This window comes from Euprymna scolopes, chromosome 21 (assembly GCF_053919585.1).
Source record: "Euprymna scolopes isolate OS-2025 chromosome 21, ASM5391958v1, whole genome shotgun sequence".
NCBI classification, from domain to species: Eukaryota; Metazoa; Mollusca; class Cephalopoda; order Sepiida; family Sepiolidae; genus Euprymna; species Euprymna scolopes.
Window position 1 is genome coordinate 36,286,400 of NC_136502.1, and position 17,161 is coordinate 36,303,560.

The 17,161-nt window shown below is 34.0% G+C and overlaps 1 protein-coding gene across 2 annotated transcripts in view; it reads left to right on the forward strand.

The window, feature by feature from the left end:
* LOC145242108 (TWiK family of potassium channels protein 18-like) overlaps positions 1-15,419 on the forward strand; it is a 254,966-nt gene extending 239,547 nt beyond the window's left edge. For both annotated transcript variants that reach the window (XM_080105023.1, XM_080105024.1), the window contains 2 exons: positions 8,939-9,397; positions 14,256-15,419. In XM_080105023.1, the coding sequence (XP_079961149.1) occupies positions 8,939-9,397; positions 14,256-14,839 (1,043 nt within the window). In that variant the 3' untranslated portion in view covers positions 14,840-15,419. The remainder of the gene's footprint in view (positions 1-8,938; positions 9,398-14,255) is intronic.
* Positions 15,420-17,161: the final 1,742 nt, after the last annotated feature.

The following is a 17,161-nucleotide window of genomic DNA, read 5'->3' on the forward strand; positions in this document are numbered from 1 at the left end:
GGGACCCACAAATATTGTATGCAGTCTGCGTGGCAAAGGAGACCAAGACAAAGAACAACTCGAACTCACTTTTTTGAACGGCATTTATTTCCCAATTCTCCCACCACGTGTGACTTCTCATTACAGCTGTCACGTCTCTCACGTGATCGTCCTCTCTAATGTGCTCTTTCTCTTTTTGCATAATCTTTTTCCTTACAGTGACGTTATTTCGCATTTTGTATGCATTTGCATACACAAAGTTACATTTCAGCTTTATTTGATATTTTAGTCTCTGTAAAATGTAACTTTGGTCAAAATCGCCTGTTCCTTCTTTCATCGGATTGTTTCGATTATCGATACTTATGAAAGACATTCCGATACAAAACCTTTCTAAGAACACTGCCAGACACATAAAGTACCTACGTATAAAATTTTAAAAAATCAGCCTGACTATTTTCAAATCCATAGGAAACGAACACACACGCGCACGCGCACGCATACACACACACAAAGTTCCTTTTATATAATAATAATAATAATAATAATAATAATAATAATAATAATAATAATAATAATACATATGCTAATATATATAAAATCATTTCCATAGTCAAACAACATCACAGTTCACACGAGCCATAAAAGCTAGCAAACTGGAAGTTCAAAACTCGAGTTTCGCTTTCATTTGGGCTCATCATTTGAACACAACCGAACTCAAGATTTCAAACCCAAATCTTTTTGCATGCGAGGTGAGACAACCGCACCACACAAAAGAAAGTCTATTAATTAACACGCATCAAGCGAACCGTAGCGAAATCCGACTATGGAATGTGCCTATTTATTTCAAACAAGGGGTATAGTCATCCAACCACTGAGAACCCAAGCTGATGTTTCACAAGTAGGATTTATGTTCAACTGATTTGTGTTCTGCTGATGAGCTCAAATAAGGGTGAAACTCGAGTTTTGGACTTCCGGTTTGTTGGCTTTCATGGCTTGTATAACCTGCGATGTTGTTTGGCTGTGGAAATAATTATATTAATCTCACATTTTGAAAATTCTAATGTATATATATCATTTCTCATAGTATTCTCTGATAGATGTTTCCCAAAGTTAGTGATATATTTTAGGTTTTTACTAGTGTTTGGGCGGTTAATCAGAATTGGAATTGGGAATCAGAAAAATCGGAACTTTTTTGAAGTATCGGAATTGGTATTGGAATCGGAAAAATTTGTATATATTTTCTGATGCCAAAACAATCCCTTTAGTTATCACTTTTTTTTTAATTTGATTTTATTTAAAACAAAATCCTCTACAGCTGGAAGCAATTAGAAAACAATAAATATTTATGTATTTTAAAATACTAGTCAAACTAAAATGTACAGATTAACTTCTACAAGTGTATTTTTACGTTTGAGAAAATACCTGCAAACTTAAATTGCGTTTTTACGTAAAAAATAACAATTTTCTAGTAAATATTTAGAGATTTATAAAGAATCGATATTGAAACTGGAAATTTAGTAAGGAATCGGTAATTGTATCAGAATCGGGAAAAATATTGGAATCGTCCCATCACTAGTTTTTACAAATTGTTCAGTTGGTGTATTTGCACACATCATCATGATACATTGTGCAGCTGCCAACCTGCTATATAATGGTTCACATTCTCCATTTCAGTGTGGTAAAACCTGCACCTAAGTCTAGCGATTTTTAAATGTTTTCGCCATAAGGCTTTCGTCTTGGACTGCCATTATAAACCATTCTTGATTATAGTTGGAAGTTCTTTTTTTTTTTTTTTTTTACTGTAATTCTCGGATATCTCATTAGGTGGCACGTTTTGTTGTACTGACCCTTTAAACCGCCTATATTTGAAAACCTGTATGTACCTTTTCCCACTCTATTACTGTTGCAGGTTAAATTGGTGTTTTAGTTTCATCTGTGATACGATCCTCACCGAAGCGCTTGAGCAGATATGTTATGGATTTTTTTTTTTTTTTGCCATTTCTGTATCAATACAGATTTCTTATCATTTTGTTCTCACCGGATGCTCAATATTCTCCCGCTATCTCATATATTCCAACAGAGAAGTCTTTTTAAGATTCTAACTGTCCCTTTAAGTTCAATTGTTTGTATTTCTCTTGCACTTGGTTCCCCGGGTATATTTGTCAGGTAGTTTTTGACATTCTTTTTGATGAGTCCAAACGTAGATCCCATGAGCAAAGCTTCTTTCTTAGAACTGCACGCCAGTGGAACTCTCTGCCGCTTGCCTGTTTCTCATCTGGCTACAACTTGGACGTCTTCAAGTCCAATATGAACAAACTCCTGACAAACCGCTCCCTTAAGTAAGACACTCTATCAAAACCCCCAATACTAATGATTACTACAATACTATCTCATTGATTACTGTACACGCAATAACCCTTATCCCTGAGTGGCCTTCGGGCCTTGATAAGTGGTGACCCCCATGTAAAAAAAAATGAGTCCGGTTACTCCTATAATTACTGGAATGAGGGAAATCTTCCTAAGATTCCCATTTCTTTTCATGTCGTACATAAGACCTTAGTATTTCGTTATCTTTTTCCTCTCATCTCTCGTTAACCTAGCATCATTGATGATGCTAATTTCTACTGAGGTTGCTTCTTTCTCCTTCTTGTCCCATTTCGCTGCCAGCTTTAATAGCTCCGTTGTGTAGGTACGTAACTGTAGGAATTGCATAGTCATAATGGATGGTGTATGACTTATTTCCAACTGTTGTTTCGGGTAAAAATGTTTCTAAGAGTTGCTGCTACATTCGATATTCAACTTTCTTACAGATGACCCAGTGGAAATATTTACATTTAATGAATAATCATTGAACTTTTGAATAGTCAAGTCGCTGCCTGATGATATCTGTTGTTTGATTGAAACAAGTGGCTATTTGTAGCAGCGGGATGTGAGCATGTTTATATAACAATAAACAAGTATATATATATATATATATATATATATATATATATATATATATATATATATATATATATATATATATATATATAATAGAAATTACAATTAAATTTACCAAAATGATCCAAGATGGTAAAATTAAAGTATATTATAAATATTAAAGAATTAATATTTATAAAGTTATCTCAGCCAGATGTAAAAGCTCGATAAAACCAAATAGGAAATAGAGCTTATAATACGAGCAAACAGTTAATAAAACATGTTAAAAAAACACTTTGAAATGAGTTAAAAACATATTTAATCTGAAAAGGAAACACTAGATAAGTGGATAGTCCTTAATCCGCGGAGTTTCGAAGAAATACTTTCCTTCTCATCAGAGGGTAAGAATTAGCAAAATGCGGGATCGGATTTTGCATGCAAAAGTATTTGATGAAACAACAAGTAAGTCAAAGATCTTACTTGAAATATGTTTTTAACTCATTTCAAAGTGTTTTTTAACATGTTTTATTAACTGTTTGCTCGTATATATATATATATATATATATATATATATATATATATATCGCCATACCAAAACCAAAAGATTTATTTAATTCACACTCATAGTATTTTATTCATATGTTTATATAGTAAGTCTTACATGTGTTTCGTTGAATAGCGGAAGTCCCCCAAACAACTGTTTGCAAAAAGATCTGTTTGCAAAAGATCTGCGTTGCTCAGAAAAAAAATTGGAGAGATTTTTTCCTTGGAATAAAAAGGATACGATGAAGAAAATGTTGAAAAGATCTTTTAAAGTTCGCAAAATCATAAGAATAAACAAGCCTTACTTATTGCGGGCACCTTTCAAAATAAAATCAATTGAATGCGGAGACATTATTTTATGGTACCATATTTGATTTTTCAGATTTTAGAGTATGCGAATAATTTCTTGCTTTTAATTTGAATCTAAATACGAAATCTTAGAAATATTCTAATATTTCGTATTTAGATTCAAATTAAAAGCAAGAAATTATTCGCATACTCTAGGAGATGATATTCGCAAAATATTAATAATAACAAAATACCATAAATTTAATCGCATTCATTAGCCTATCAAAATTCTTGATAGATAATTTTCAAAACTAAAATTACCTACACAGTATAACCTGTCAACAATACACATTTTTCTCCTCTTGTAAATAAATGCTCACATCGAATTAATGCAGTCCTTTACATTTTCATCCTGTTAATATTATTAAAATGTTTAGTATTTAACTAACTAACATTAAACAAAAGCATTATTCATTTAATATTAATGATTTACTTATGGTAAATTAATTAGTCCCACTAAAACAACAAAACAAATATTGATAATTATGGCGATCAAAACAATCCCCACACTATTCTTAAATTGAAGAGAACCATCAGAGCAAAAATTAGAACAGTGTCAGGATAGGAGTGTGTCATAGCTGAGTGTGTCTATCATTGAATGGTGATAAAACAAAGACCGTTGGATATTCATGACTGGAACTTGGTGGACAAGCCAGGGATAGACTCAAGTTTATTTGGGGGTTGTCCAGAATTTCTTCTATATTAAAAAGCAAGAATACGGCAATATCTTTCTGGCGCATGTACACACGATGGAACGAAAATATCATATTCCAAAAATCACGTCAATTATTAAGTAGTTTTACTTTTTCTAAAGAAAATCATTTTTTTAAATGACTTTAAGCGATTAATAGGAAATCGTAGTCATTACAAGGCTGATCTCGCAAGTTTGAATCATTGTTGAGTTATCTCCGTTTGTTTCCCCAATATGACGACGGTGGACGAGCCAAGTACAGACTGCAGAAAGGATAGTTAAATTTAATCAAGGATTCAATCGGTGGCATATAAAAAGTCATTCGATTAATCTGTTTATATTGAAAACGCAATCAAATACATGGAATTCGCAATGTTAAGTCGCGAACATAGGGGAAAATGAATGGATGCTTCAAAGAATCTCTTTTTAAACTCTACATGGAGGAGCAGAAAGGTAAGGATTACACTTGGGCCGTTATGTGTGTTGGCTAATCGATTTTTATCTTATTGATTCTTTAAATGATTAATGATGACTAGTATTTCTTGTATCGATCCCGCAAAAAATTAGTGAACCTTACTTTGTAACTCCAATAAATTTATACCCAGCTTTCCTTCACATTTTTTATATTGCTATCTTCAATGGCGCCCGTATCAAAACGAGGCTGTCTTATGTTCGTTTGTATTTCTGAAGTCATTCATGCCTGTCTTTTATACTTCAAACATAGTCGAAGCAATAGTGTCTATAAGGATCATAGAATATGTCTTGCCTGAACTACATATCCAGTTATGCAGAAAAGCTATATCTATTGATTGTTGTACTAAAGTTCAGTTAATCAACGTTTGTTTCCCTAAAGCCTTTCTTCCTATATATTTTAATCACACAAAATACATGTTTGGAAAAACTTAAATTTTGATTGTTTCGATGCGGTGTACTTTGCAAATAACTCGTCAAGTGACACATCTCTCATGGACATTTTATCACTTTCACCAACTCTTATTATTGTTTGTTTTTTTTTACCCCTGCACTTATTCTCTCTCTCTCTCCCTCTCTCTCTCTCTCTCTATCTATCTATCTCTCTACTACTACCTTTCCATTTCTCTCTCTGATTCTCTCTTTCTACATCTCTCCCCCTCTCACTCTTTCTTTACTTCTTTATAGTTCACTATGTTTACATCTCTTTCGTTACTTATTCCTCTCTTTCTATCTATCTATCTCTCTCACTAATATATATATATATATATATATATATATATATATATATATATATATATATACCAGTTTATGTCTACTTCTTTCTATGTCTCTCTACATTTCTTTAAATATACTTCTCTGTGTGCCGTTTTTAACATCTACCATACCTTTTATTTCTACCTCTACGTCTCTCTCTCTCTCTCTCTCTCTCTCATATATATATATATATATATATATATATATATATATACCCTTCTCTCTACTTCTACGCTTCTATGTCACATTCTCTCTACACCTGTCTGCCTCTTTACTTACCCTTTCTCTATAGTTCTTCCCCCCCCTCTCTCTCTTTCTCTCTCTCTCTCTCTCTCTCTATTATATATATGTGTGTATATATATATATATATATATATATATACCTCAGCATCTCTCTCCATCTACTGCTCTCTCTCTCTCTCTCTCTTTCTACATCTCTAATTGCATCACTTTTTCCCCACCTTTCTATATATCTTCTTTACCTTCCCCCCCCCCCACTCTCTCTCTCTCTCTCTCTCTCTCTCTCTCTCTCTCTCTCTCTCGACCACTCTACTTCTGACTTTATGCCTTTTCTCCTCTCTCTAAATTTACCATTATCCTTCACTTCCCCTCCTTCTCGCTTACTTGATACTAAGTAGCAATAAACAAGTATGTTCATGTTTAAAGAAAAACGCATTTTATTCTTATTTAAATGTTTGGAAAATACAACATCTCTTTCCATCATTTTTTATGAAACATGTGTTACATAGGTGATAGGCGACGCCGGAAAATATTGGATGTACTGCACACACGCAAATGAAAGATCTGGGCAAAGCTTGATATTACATCCAATTGCTGACGTAATTCAATTAAAACAAAAGAATCGACATTCTGATCGAAGAGTTGGGGCAATGGAAAATTACCTAAAAACACAAACAATCAGTAATTCGTAGGGTTTTTTTGTTTTTTGTTTTTTCCATTTTCCTTCCAGACGATTTGATATTACTCCTAGCATACCAACTACGACCGGGATTATGTGTGTTTTAACCCCGTGTATACGTATTATCTCCAAGGTCAATGGAGCATAATTGCTCCACTTCTTCTTCTTCTTCTTCTTCTTCTTCTAAATAAATAAATAAATTTAAAAAAAAATAAAAATAAAAAATAAACAAAGGCATTTCATGTTCGGGTGTGTGTCATCAACTTTTTCACACATTAAAAAGCAATGAGATCGCCCAAGCAATGATGATAAGCCAAAAATTAAGTCCGACTTTACTCATTTTAAAATGAATTGTTCCCAAATCAAATTGTATCATCCCCTGAATTAAAACAGTACATTCTTTCAATAAATATATTTTCGAAAGATAACATTTATTTATGTTTTGTTTGTAGAATAATCGGCTAACAATTATTTTTATGGTAACATGACATCGTTAAATAAATAAATAGACACATTTTATTTATTTAAAGATTATCAAGGTAGGGCACCCGGCCTTACCCGGTCGTAAAATACATTTAAATATATTTTAATTCGTGTAGATTTCGTATTTATTATTACAAAGCCAATTTTCTATTGAATATTATTTTGTACCTAATATATAGTACCAATTTCAAACGTTTTTTTTTTAATAATGACTTTGATGTCATCAGCTAAAATGGAAACCAAAACATTTAGCGCTCCGGCCACGTTCCTTACCATTTGAGCTATCAACAAATAGATAAGAAAGATTTTAAAATTAAACCACTTTAAGTAAGGAATGAATTTGCGCATGCGCAAAAGTAATAGAAATATGTCGGCAAGTTGAAACGAACATTTTGCGTTTCAACTTGCCGACATATTTCTGTACGCGTTATTTATCCATCCAACAAAGATTTTACTCGTTATAAACCGTTCTTGTATGATCACTATTTTCTGGTAATTTCAGTGTCATGTGACGAGTAATTTAAGAGTTTATCGGTTAAATGCATACATGCATCCACTGTTTTATTTATATAGATATCGATGCCTCCGTTCAGTCTCGAAAGACAAAGGATACCCTTTGTAGAGATATTTGTGCGTGTAATTATGAGGCAAGGATTGCGCAATCTCCTACCACATCTCTCCTGAATCGGCACTGCTTGAGTCCAATGGCAAGGAGAAGTCTAGGACGACTGGAAACAATACCAGGATAAGCAGAGAGCGTATATAGCACCTGGAAGTCCCAAATGGTTACCCATTTAGTACTGACCAGGTTCAACGTTTCTTAACTTCGGTGATCCAGCAAGAACCGGTGTGTCAACGTGATTATGCCGTATGTATGTATGTGTATGTATATATATATATATATATATATATATATATATATATATATATATATATATATATATATATATATATATATATATATATATATATATATAGATAGATAGATAGATAGATAGATAGATAGATAGATATATTTAGCTGACAATACCTCTTTTTTATGTAGGAAGAAAAAGTCGCTGTTTTTTTTTTTTTGTCTTGTTTTTTTTTTATATTATTCAACCTAACAGAGATGTATTATTTCAAAAGAACTTTTATTGTTAACAGTCATCGTCATGTCGTATGAGTGTGAAGATTCTATTGTTGGCATTGGTTTCCCCGATATTTTTCGAATCAGAATTCTTTCTAGAAAGACATCGAATATTTACGGGAGGGGTCACATGAAGGTTGCCAACATCCAAAGTGAAAGTGATTTTTATGGAACTTTTTTTTTTCAATGAAAATCGTTCCAGACAAGGCATGAAGCCACTTGATGTAAGAAGCTAAAAAAAATATTACTTCAAGGTCAAAAACTTGCCAACGATAAGTGTAAGATGAAATAGATTCTGTCCCTAAAAACAGCAACTCTTTCTTTTTTGTCAGAAACATCGCTCATGGAATGTGAGGACAAAAGAATAAAATAAGGGAAGCAAGAGTTACGCAGCTGCCGAAAGTAAACCCAGGGTCCAATTTCTACTCTCTTTAAATTGAACTTGTGAATTCGAACTTGGAACACCCAGGTTGCCAGTCTGTGCCATTAATCATCGAACCATCATCACCTCCGATTATTAACAATAAATTATACATATTGATGCCGAAAACAATATGGAATTTTCACAGAATCCAGCTATTTATTATCATCATCATCATCATCATCATCATCATCATTATTATCACGTTAATTTTATTATTATAGTCTATTACAATTATTTTCGCTTACATATATTTTTTTTTCATTTTTCTCTTTCTAGGCTATGGACACGTGTCTCCATCAACATCATGGGGCCGCATCGCTACTATGATTTACGGGGCCATTGGGATACCATTGGCCCTCCTCGTCCTGGCCGATATGGGCCGGCACTTCACCGTGCTGCTCAAGTTCCTATGGGTTGTCACCTACAAATCCATCGGCGTTGGCGCTTGCATTTTGCGCCACTCAACCTCAGTGGCCGCCTCGGCTGGCGGTGCCGTTGTTGCTGTTGGACGCCGAAGGATTATGAGGGAGGGCAAGCCTAGCGGCCAGCAGATGACGAGCGATGAGAGTCGCGCCCCCCTGGCAGTGAAAGAGGAGGATTCTGAGAGTCCGGTACAGGAGAAGCAAGTACAAATAGACGAACCCAGCAAAGATGATAAAGACGAAGAAGATAATTTCTTCGGTGGCAAGAAACCTACATTGTCAGACATTGACGATCAGTTTAATTTGCCAATAGGTAAGTATCACTTGGAATAATTAAAAATATGTTTACGATATCAGCAGGTAGGTTCTTAGAGAGAGAGAGAGAGAGAGAGAGAGAGAGAGAGAGAGAGAGAGAGAGAGAGAGAGATATGAAAACCCCTTTAAGATGGTTGCATCACTTTTGTCTTCTACTGATTTTCAGATTATATCATGAGTAGGGCTATGACAACAGAATATTCTTTTCATTATTTTGACTCTCGAGTATATATCCGATACAGTTAGACACAGTTAATCAACTGAGAACCACATCACCCTATATAAAAGCATATAAGATATCAACAGATACACACTCGAGAGTCAGAACAATGAAAAGAATATGTTGTTTTCATAGCCAACTGTCATGAGAAAACGAACAGTTAACTATTGACTAAAAATGTTTTCCTGTGCTCCTCTTTATTTTTCAAGACCAACTTTGAAAGAAAGCTTTTCGTATGCACACTGTTATTGATAGAAAACACATGAAATTCTAGTATCCTTTAAAGTAATCTCTCCCGGCTGCAATCCACTTTTTGCATCATTCCAACAACTTCTGAAAAGCCTCAAGAAAAGTCCTCGTGTGAGCATGTCAAAGACCCTCGTCACAGTCTCTTTCATCCTCTCAATTGTCTCATAACGACAGCCTCTAAGATTTTCCTTGAGCTTAGGGAATAACCAAAAGTCACATGGAGCAAGGTATGGACTATACGGAGGGTGTGAGGAATTGTCTTGATACCCATCCTGGTTAAATATTCTGTGACAAACTTCGCACAAATCTTCTGCATCTTCAGTTCCTCGCGAATAAGTGTGTGTACATTTCCCACACTGACATCAAACTGTGCACTTATTGGCTCTATAGACAAACGACGGTCCTTATCCATGAAATTCTTTATTTGGCCAATCAACTGGTGTTCTCACTTCCTTATTCCTCCCACGCCATTCATCATCCCTCACAGAGTCCCTGTCTTCCTTGAATTTATTATGCCACTCAAAAACTGACGCTCAATTCATGCAAGATGGTCCAAAAGCAGTCTGGAGCATTCCATATGTTCCTGTGGCATTTTTATTTTTCAAGTTTAAAACAGAATTTTATTGCATATCGTTCTTCTAAAATTTCCTCACGTCCAGATTGTATTTTTGAAATTCACTAGCTGTGACAATCAGGCTTTAGTAGGATGTATTCCAATTCCTGATTAAGCTGTTCATTTAAACCTGAAATCATAAAAATTTGGTCAGTTATCTCATAAGATGTATAGCAATAACATACTGAACTTTCAAGAGTCTACGATAATTTTAAATGCCTCTACAAAAAGAGCCCGGCAATTTATTGAAGGGGGGTGGAGAGATCTGAGTGAAAGAGACCTAGCCAGACCTCTACTGAAGAAGTGCAGGGTGCTGAAAAATTAAGTAAGCCTGTTTCTATTCGAATTTCTGAGAAGACAATAGCTGCTAGCAGGAAATTAATAGCAAACGGTTGGTGCAATAATGCAAAATGATTTGCAGTAGTTTACAAAAAAGGCAGTAAGTATCAGAGATAATAATAATATGATGATGATTTCAGAGGAAAATTCAGTCTGAGTGGAGATGTGTACATAACAGAAGATATAGGTATAGGCATAACAGAGCGGAGGCATGTATGGCAGTTGTATGCAAATGACCAAGCCATGTGCGAGGTGACGTCACGGCAAGGGAAAAGATTATCAAAAGAAAAACCTGTGCACAGACCGATGATCATGTTCAGGAGGACAAAGATAGACGTGTGATCCAAAAGCAACAGGAAAAGATATGCGTGCTAAACATGGCCGAACAGAGACTGTAAATAAATGTTCTGTTGTTTCACTGAAGCAAAAAGGGAGTCTAGTTATTCCTTTTCTTATGTTCCTTGTGGCGGAGCCTACAACGTGTAGGGTCCCAACATATTAACAACTACGTTACATAGGAAAAGGTATGCAGAACAGGAGTCTTCGATGGTATGGTCGCATTGAAAGAATGGGTGGGAGTTTTTGAGTGAGTAGATGTAGAATAATTAAGGTAGTAAGTCCAGTTCAAGGAAAACAGGGGAGGAAGTGATAAAGAATGGACTTGAGAGAAAGCCATCCAACACATGCCAGTATATAAAACGGAAATTAACCCGAATATGATAATGATAGTATACAAGTACAGAGGCATTTTTTATTATAAATCTATATATTAATACGATAGCGTGCATGTTACATTCGGCTCCTTTAATTGTTCTGCACTTCCATTTCTTGCAACAAATGATTTTACCAAAAATTCTTCATAAGTTTTGGTTTCGGTTTCGATTATAGCTGATGGCATTCAAGCCATCTAATTTTTTTTATAAATAACTTTACTAAGAATTCTTCATAATTTTGGCTTCGGTTTTGATTATAGCTGATGCCATTTAAGTCATCTATTTTTTTTATATAAATAACTTTACCAAGAATTCCTCATAAGTCTTGGTTTCGGTTTCGATTATAGATAATGGCACTCCAATAATCTATTATTTAAAAATAATTTTATCAAAAATTCTTCATAAGTCTTGGTTTTGGTTTCGATTTTAGCTGATGGCACCTTAGTAATCTATTCTTTTTTATAAATGATTTTATTAACAAATCTTCATAATATATATATATATATATATATATATATATATATATATATATATATATAAAGTTTGAGATTCGGTTTCCATTCAAGCTGATGAACCCAAGTCATATTAGATGTATTTTTTATTTTTGAAATCGCAACTTTATAATATGTAAAAATCGATAGAAAATTAACTCTATAATAATATATATGAAATTTTCAAGAATTAAAATACCATATTTAAGCGTATTTTACGACATGGCTTCACCAGGCGTTCCTGTTAGCTTAGATAAATACTTTTGCAGTTTTAACAAAATAGCCACAATAATATCAGAGCGTCTCCATTTATGCTGAATATCTACAGAATGCCAACATGAATCTATTACATATGACTCAGTCCCCTGTTGAATTTCTACAGGTTCTGCTAGTGCAAAAGAAATTTCATAATTTACAAATTTTCAAATGAAATCAAAGTAAAATAAATAGTAGTAGTGATTGTGACCCAACGGGTCACTGATAGTTCTACTACGTAATTAATATTTCATGTAAAGGGTTTTTTTTGTAGATGTGGCGTTACATCACAATCACAGAAAAATATTTTCATTATACTAATATGTGGTTTATTCCAAAGATAGCACTTGTGCATAATTTGAACCAGACGTAACTCACCATCCGCTAGCCTTTACTCGGAATGACGTCATGCGCTCGGATTTCATGGTAATCTGACATTAAGACGTCGTTCAATGCGCGGCAAAGGAGCAGACGATCTTTGAGGAAAATAATAGCGGGGGGGGGGGAATCGACGGGACCAGCCGAGAGCTTCTCGACAGTTATCTAAAAAAAAAAAAAAAAGTGGTAGTAGAAAGGCAGGCTCGAACCCGTACCGCGAAGGAGGAAAAACCGTGAAAAAAAAAGTGACATCCTTGCCGTTGTGTCCATCATCAAACCGGAAGTGGCAAAGGTTTAAATTAAGGCTAGTCGATCGAAAAGAGGGGATTATTTTCGAAAATATCGGCCAAAAAAGTGACCCCTTCCTGTAAAAAAAAGTGCCCAGTTGAGGGTGAAGGAATTAATGTTTTTAGCTAATTTTTCGATATTTATCGTCCGAAGGGTCGAGCTTCAAAACGATACCGGTCTCATGAAAATCCGTCGCCTCTGTCGAATGTTTTAGGCAAACAAACAAACATACATATATACATACATACATTTAAAAAGAAAGGTGAGATTTATATTATGATAATAATATATTTGTGTCCTTATATTTACTAGTTTCTTGACACGCTTAGCCACTATTCCATAAATTTTCTATTTCTTCGTTTTCAAGGTATCGCTCTAGTGATTCTAGTTGTGTACACATTCTGTTGTGTCCTTATCGTCAGATTCTCTCTGGTGCCAATTTTAGGGTATGTTAACGTCAGCCTAGACATCGTTTGCAGATTATTAACGCTACTAGCTGCTGATTAATGCAACCCCTGAATTCTTGGCAGATAATTCGATCGTTCCATTTAATCCTTAGAATATTTCTAAGACACTTGGAATAAAACGCGTCTGATTTCTTCTCTTGGCTGATTTTGAAATGTCAAATTTTGAAATGTCAAATTTTGAAATGTCAAATTTTGAAATGCCAAATTTTGAAATGTCAAATTTTGAAATGCCAAATTTTGAAATGCCAAATTTTGAAATGCCAAATTTTGAAATGCCAAATTTCACTTCCATATCACAATGTAGAAAAAACGTCACTGTTATAAAATTTTAACTAAGATCGAACGGTGAATTTTTAAGTTTTCCAGATTCTTGCAAAACTAATTGAATGCTACCGAGGCTTTACCTCTCCTGCACTGAAATTCGTAATTTTTCCTGCTTTTCTTGTTTATGGAACTTCCTAAATTTTCGATACAGAACATTCACCTTCAACTTTTATATACATATACATAGAGTGGCGCCAAAAAGAAAGTCCGCACTTGTCATTTTTTTTCAAAAACGCAAATTTAAGCTAAATTTAATGTAACTGTTTAAACAATCTATACCTTATCTGATTCACCTTTTATTCCTCTATAATTTTATCTGTTCATATTTGACTTTTAATTGAAGTAGTGTTCACATCAATTTAGTTTTTCCAGATTCTTGCAAAACTAATTAAATACTGCTGAGGTTTTACCTATCCTGCACTGCAATTCGTAATCTATTCTGCCTTTCTTGTTTATTTCTACTAATTTGTTGACACACTTATCCACTATTCCATAATTTTTCATTTCTTCCTATTCCAGGTATCGCTTTGGTGATTCTAGTTGTGTACACATTCTGTGGTGCCCTAATCTTCAAAGAATGGGAGGAATGGGACTACTTAGAAGCCTTCTACTTTGTCTTCATCTCCATCAGCACAATCGGATTCGGAGACATTGTGCCGCAACACCCAAAGTTCTTCCTTCTATCTTCCATCTACATTTTCTTCGGCCTCTCCCTCGTCTCCATGTGCATCAATGTGGCCGTCCAGTTTTTCACGCGTACTATACGGAAGGCCAAGGCAACCATGAACGAGATCTCAGACAAGGCCCAGAAAACCGCCTCCATGACGATCGGGAAGGCGAAATCAGCGGTGGGCAAAATAGCCGGTGACGACCAATTTTCCGGAGACGAGGACGGGGAGGCGGGTGCCGATTCTAGAAGCGTACCAAGATTTTCTCTTCGAAGATCTTTGAACGAGCGAGGTAGCCGCAAGTCTAAGGGGTCAAACGATGTCACTGCTAAAAATGACGAGTCGGAAACTGTGAAAACGGCTGAACTTGAGAAACCGTCAGATACAGTCGTCGTCATACCAACCAATCCGACCGAAAAGATTAACCCTGTCTGATAAATTTCACAAACGTATTAGGGATTTTCTTTTAATTTTTTTTTTTTTTTTTAATCATTTTATTCATATTTCTTTTTCAAAAACAAACAAAACAAAACAAAAATAAATAAATTGGGTGCCTTTTTGCAATCTAACCGTCATGAAAAAAAATGGTCTTATTCTTTTTTTTTTTAAAAAAACAAGCCGATTTGAGAAGTAGGTCCTTGGACAGTTATATATTCTTACAATCTTGATTTATATCGATAGCAAACAGATATTTTTGTTTGTTTGGGGGGGGTTCACTGAAACTTTCACCTTGATAATATTACAATTCGATTATTTACTCATTTTTTCTACAAGGTGACTCTAAAAAATGCCCCCATGAAATCTATCTATCCATCTATCTACTATTTATAAAAGAAAGCTTCTGTGTGCGTGTGTGTGTATGTCCCTGAGTTCGTTCCCTATGGACTCCTAAACGGCTGGGACGATTTTTTGAAAATTTCACACAAATGTACTTTATGTGCCTGCCAGTGTTTTTAGATAGGTTTTGTATCATAATGACTTCAATAAATATCGATAATCAATAATCAAAAAAAAATCTAGTGAAAGAAGGGACAGGTAATTATGACTAAAGTTAACGTCTTATACAGCCTAACATCACAATGTTTATTACTGCACAAGCAGAAAGGGCCGGCATATAAAATCAACAGTAGGCTCTTTGATATGACAGGGGTGCATTCAAAATGAATGTTTCTGTTTAGAGCACAACTGAACCATGATACTTGATATTTGCATTTTAAACTTTGATTCAAATTATTATATATAAAAATGATTTTATAAAATCAACAGTAGGTTCTGTACAGTGAAATGTAGACTACAATCTATTGTGGGCTAAATTATTGTAGGGAGGATTGAAAAATGGACGATTTTACCGATTTCGGTGACAAAATATCGGAGGGTGAAACATTTGTTGATCCTCATCCATTCCCGAGCAACGTCGGGTCTCTCTGCTATATTATAGACAGATTTTTATGTCATAAGCAGAGGTACATATTTTAGAGCATGTCTTTGAATATGATCGAACTGTATAAAGAAATATGAATTTTATTAACGGTTTTATTGATGGTATTCGGGGAGGGGGTTCTGTATTAAACTATGGTAGCACAAAAATGCTCACTTTTTTATGCTAAGATGTGCACATAACCTTTGCTAATAAAAGTTTAATAAAATCGATTAATTTATTTATAATTTACTTAAAATATTTAATTAAAATAAAACCATAAAAATCTATTAAAACTAATTAAATAAATTTTTTTTAAATAAGTTAGTGAAAAAAACAACGTCACGGACTGCATTTTTGACCCATTATTATTATTAATTATTATTATTATTATTATTATTATTATTATTATTATTATTATTATTATTATTATTGCTGCTGGTAGATCCCTTCCTACAAAATCAATATTTGATTCTGAGTAGCCAGTTGTTCTTGTGAATTATAATCCCATATTATTCAGAACTATAAAATTTAATTTAATCGTTTATCCCTTTCAGAAAATACTTTATTAGATTTGATAAAAAAAAGCTTTTAGATAAACAATTACACATGTTTAAAATTAATCGTTTGTTAAAATTACTTGTTATTTATAAATTTAAAAGTTAAAAAAACGAATGTATTTCTAGATTTTATTGTTTAAGCATTTCGTAACGCATCTTATCGATTCTATCGCTAATTTTTTTAAAATAGAGACAGACAGGAACTGTGGAAATTCCACGGCAGAATCTTTCATATATAATATATTACTGCTGGGCATTCTGTGAACGTCCAGCGTGAATGGAACCCCCACGATATTATTGTAGCCCTTTTGTTAAAACTAGAAAATTATTTATCTAAGTAATCTAGTTAGTGTACTGTCAGAATATATCTGGTTCTTATGGTTTATCTCCAATATCCGTATATAAGGGTATGTTTGATATTTCCATTTTATGAACGCCAGACGCAAATGGAAACCTCACATCATCATACCATCTTTAGACGGAACGAATACTACCCTTGGGTCCTATCCAGAAGACCAAGAAGGTATGTTTTGGTTTCACAAACGGACCAAAAGCGACATCATTTAAAAAAAAAATTAATATTGTGTCTTTAGTGATCGGGAGATTCTATTTATTAAAAAGGAAAATAGAAGTTGATAACATACTATGAACATTAAATTAATAATTTAATATTCGTAATATGTTATCACTTGCTATCTTCTTTTATAATAAATAGGATCTCCCGATCGAATAATTTATAATCTGGAAACCGTGACACAAATACTACGTAAGTTAAAGGTA